The sequence below is a fragment of the Microtus ochrogaster genome, linkage group LG1 (genome assembly GCF_000317375.1).
Source record: "Microtus ochrogaster isolate Prairie Vole_2 linkage group LG1, MicOch1.0, whole genome shotgun sequence".
Classification (NCBI taxonomy): Eukaryota; Metazoa; Chordata; class Mammalia; order Rodentia; family Cricetidae; genus Microtus; species Microtus ochrogaster.
Genome location: NC_022027.1, coordinates 43794324 through 43798725, shown reverse-complemented (window position 1 = coordinate 43798725; position 4402 = coordinate 43794324). Strand labels below are relative to the sequence as shown.

The window sequence follows — 4402 nt, the reverse complement described above, 5'->3', positions numbered from 1 at the left end:
CCCGGCCAAACTGCTCAATTCTTAACTCTCCCTCACTTATTACAGTTTCCTTCCTTAGTTCACATTTGAGAAGAGAGAAGGGAGAGAGAGAAGAGAGTCTTGTATCTTTTGGTAGGAGTTAAAATAGCATTTGAGTAACAACAGAAGGACAAAACCATGTAAATTCTGAATTCTTTCTGAACCACGTTTTCTTTTCCTAGTGGGTTCCCTCAAGGACAGCTACTCGCTCAGCTGTGGCTGCCTATGTTTTAGAAGCATAACTTCCTTCCGTTCCCGCTTTCCTGACTGTTGCCCTCTTCTCGCAGCCCAGTGTCATGGAGAAACAGCTGCTGCACTTGGCTATGGACAAGGCCAGTAACATTTCCCTGGCTTCTCTATACACTGTGATCCACCTGAAGTCTCCACCAGCATCTTCCTTCTGCAGACAAGGAAACAAGGTCTGTAAGAGACAAACTGGGACAAACTGCCATAGTACGTCCTGATGGAGCAGGGGTGAAATTCAAGTGACATTGCTCCTCTCTCTCTCTCTCTCTCTCTCTCTCTCTCTCTCTCTCTCTCTCTCTTTCTCATGTTCTTTCTGAAAAGAAAAATAAGTTGCCAATACAGGGACCGTAGAACCGTGACTCCAGTAAGGGCGGATGTCAAACTGTTCATCTTCCTCTCCCTTGACGGCATCAAACCATTGCATGTGGAATCTGAGACATTGTCAGGGAACTTGTCATTCTGTTCCTAGTCTGGCCTATAGATCTGTTTTGAACTTTGAGTGGAACTTTTACTCATGGAAGGTCTTTTGACTTTGTGTATTGATCAACTGAGAAATGGTGGTTAATTGACTTATAGGAACATCTTTCAAATATCTGCATACTGTTTACATAACATAAAAACACACTTGCTAAGATTACCAGTTATCTCATCAGGAGACTCAAGGAGTCAACAAGAAAAGCTCTTTCCGTTTCTGTTTTTCACTTGAAACCTCAGTTTTGGTAGAACATATAATCTCAGTTGTGTCCTCGGGGTGACAGGGTCACTTCTGAAGACATCTCACCCTGACTGGTCATCGTTCACGTGTTTGTGTTCTCTCATTTAAACACACCCTTCGATGAAAACTGGCAAACACGGGTAGCAGTTTGAGCAATTACCCATGTGTTTTTCTCAAGGTAAGGATTATACATTAGTACACACCAAGTTTTGTGCAATAAGAACAATACATTTTAAAGCAGTCTGATCTGAGAATATAGCTCAGTTGGTAATTAGCTTGTTTAACATGCACAGAGCCCTGGGTTCCATCCCCAGAACCCTATAACCAGGTGAAGCGGCACACACTTATAATGAAGTTCAAGGTTATCCCCTGCTACAGAGCTAGTTCCAGGCATACATGACACAGTCTCAAAACAACACCATAAAAGACGGGAAAGATGCTCAATATCAGTAGTCTTCAAAGAAATACAAACTAAAATCACCACGAGGTCACTTCACACTCGTTAGTGTGACTTCTTAAAAAGACTAGAGACAACAAATGTTGCAATCCTGTGGAGAGAGGCTAGCACACTGCTCAGGAGAATGTGGTTTGTTACAGACATTAGAGAAAACAGCACAGACACTCCTAAAGAAACCAGGAGAACTGCCAGAGACCCGTAATCCCTCCTCTGGGTATGTAGTCAAACAAAATCACTATCCCGCTGTAAGAGTATCACACAGCCATGCTTAACACAGCACTATCTACAGCAGGCCAGACACTGAAATAACCTCAGTGCCCAGTGCTGGGTGAATGAGCAAAGAAAATGGAATCTGGACATAACAAAAATTATTCGGCCTTGAGCATGAAAGGATTGGGACGTCGTGCTAAATGAAAGTAACCTGGGTCCAAAACCAAAAACATCACGTGATCTCACTGGCACGTGACTCTGAAAACAAAAACAAGAATGTCACAGTAAAGGAACAGAAGACTACACTGTGGTGTGGGGGCGGGAGAGGAGAGAAATAGGTCAAAGCAGAGAGAAGGACAGTGCAGCACAGAGAAGTCTAAAGAGAACTCAGTTCCAATACACAACACAAAGACGACAGCTCTTGAAGTTATAGTTCCTGCATTTGGGATTCCTGTTAAGCAATTATTTTAGCTGCTCTTACCATTAGAAAAAGTAACTAAGACAATAAGAGGTATTTTATTTGCTTCATATAGCATCTGTTTTACTACCCATATGTATTTCATAATCTGTCAAAAGACTCAAATATATATTTAAAATTTTTAAGAAAATATAGAAATGAAGGTAAGAAAAACCAACAGAGTTTATGAAAGAGAAACATTTGCTAAGTGCATATTTTGAAAAAACAGCCATCATGTCTCAGCCCATTGAATTTCCTTGTGTTTTGAATACAATCATTTTTAAGGAGAGTCACTTTGGGGGTGGGACAAAGATTACTGTCCCATTCATTTACTTAGAAATGGTTCTCTTCCCCTTTCAAATAATACATACGATTAAAACAATCCCATTGCTCTTCTAGTGCTCAGGATTTGCCGGAGCCCTATGATGGACGCTGTGAATTGCCTGCTGTTGGTAAAAAATGAAAGGAACCTACACTAGGAAATCTTTTCTCCAACAGACAAAAGACCTGGGCTTCCCTTTGTAGCTGAAGACGGAGCTCCTCCGGGCAGAGTCCGTCTTTCTTCTTTGCCGAATACTACCAGCTCTTCAAGCCTGACACAGATTAATGTTTCAGTCAACATTTCACTTTCAAAATGGAAAGCACTTTATTACCCCTCCATTAATACAACAGCTTTCGGTTGTTCAAGCTGCAGAATCAGCTGGCCATGCGAGGTGAACCCTTAGCCCCACAGTGTAGCCGCAATGGAACAAAGATCCTAAAGTACCCAGTTACCTAGAAATTCACAACGACCTGCACATCAATAAAAGCATTGCTTTAATTAAAGCTGTGGGGGATTCTAGAAGGAAATTTCCCCTTCTTTATCTTTTTGGGTTTTTTTTTTCCCCACAAACAGTTTTAATCAAGTTTCTAAAATCTGTTTCCACAGAAGAGCAACGGCAGGTTCAATACAGACCGGAAGTGATGTTTATTCTTCAAGGTCACAAAAAAATGTTGGCAATTTTCCCACGGGAATTAATCTGTTGTCGTTATTGCAACTTATTATAACAGAATGGCAAAAAAAATCCCAATTATAAAATATATTTATTTCAAACTTCTCACACTGGAAAAACAGTGACAATTGGCTCACTGTAAAGGCGGCTTCCTAAACAAGGTGATTTCCAGTTGGGATTTTATGGGAGTCCCCTCTTTATCAAGGGCTTCCGTTTCAGCTTCCCTTGGCCCCAGCTGAGTGACCCCCAGGTGGGAAACAGACGTGTAAGGCGATGAACCCAGTTCTCTGGCTCACATACTTAAAATGGGCAACTCTTTGTTTTCCAGATATTTTCTTCAAGCCACAGAGACCTCTAAATGTGTTTTCAGAAGTGATTTTGTGGCTCATGGAAATTACTCAGCCTGATGGTAACCCAAGTCTTTTTTTCTATTTCTTTTCTGTTTTCTTTCTATATGTGGTTGCAATGTATTGCAACCCACGTATTTTTCTTACTTTCTAGTTAAGACTATATTGATGGGCACATAAATGTATATTTGAAAAGTATATTCCAATAACACCCTTAGTGTGACTTAAAGTTCTAATTGATTGAGAATGCTTACTGCTTTTATCTGGGCAGTTTTTCTTTTATCGGCAATCATTTATGGGTTTTTAATAGGCTGTGAGGTGGTTTAGAGCTCTGGTTACAGACTATGAACTAGGGTAACCTCACAACTGGACCAAGGGTCCTTATCATTCCATATCTCAACCCAGCCTCATTAATATCATCATTGGGAGGTTAAAGAGCAGCAAGCAGGAAGTCACAGTGAAAAAATAAAATCACTCAAATAAAATCACTCAAGCCATCTTTGGGACTGATCCTTAGACCAAAGCAAGTGTCGTGGCCAAGCCCAGAATTGGTGCAGGTCAGTCCATTCAAAGGAAACCTAGTGGAGATAGGGGTGAGGATAAACAAGCCAGAGACTTTACCATAGTCATCCCAACACTCACGTCAATAACCTAATATTAAAAAACAGCAACAAAAACCAACAACCAAGGAAACACTCGACTTTAGGAACCTTTCTTCCACATGAGACCATCAGTTGCTGATGTATGTATCCACTTAATGCTCTGCGGGGAGCTATCACTTGCAGTGTTCAAGGCAAAAATAATCAAGAAACTTTTAGAAGTGAAGGTCAGGTTGACCTGTTCACTAGAGCTGATGGGATGTCACTGGGAACACTGCAGGGTAAGCGGAGACTGTACTCTCATTTCCTGGCTGCCCAGACCCACCCGAATAACCTCACAGAAACCGTATTAATTACAACA

General features: G+C 41.2%; 1 protein-coding gene across 1 annotated transcript in view; it reads left to right on the top strand.

The window, feature by feature from the left end:
• Rassf6 (Ras association domain family member 6) overlaps window positions 1-4402 on the top strand; it is a 53149-nt gene that overhangs the window by 5518 nt on the left and 43229 nt on the right. Inside the window, exon 3 of the mRNA XM_026785028.1 lies at window positions 306-437. Within this exon, the coding sequence (XP_026640829.1) occupies window positions 306-437 (132 nt within the window). The remainder of the gene's footprint in view (window positions 1-305; window positions 438-4402) is intronic.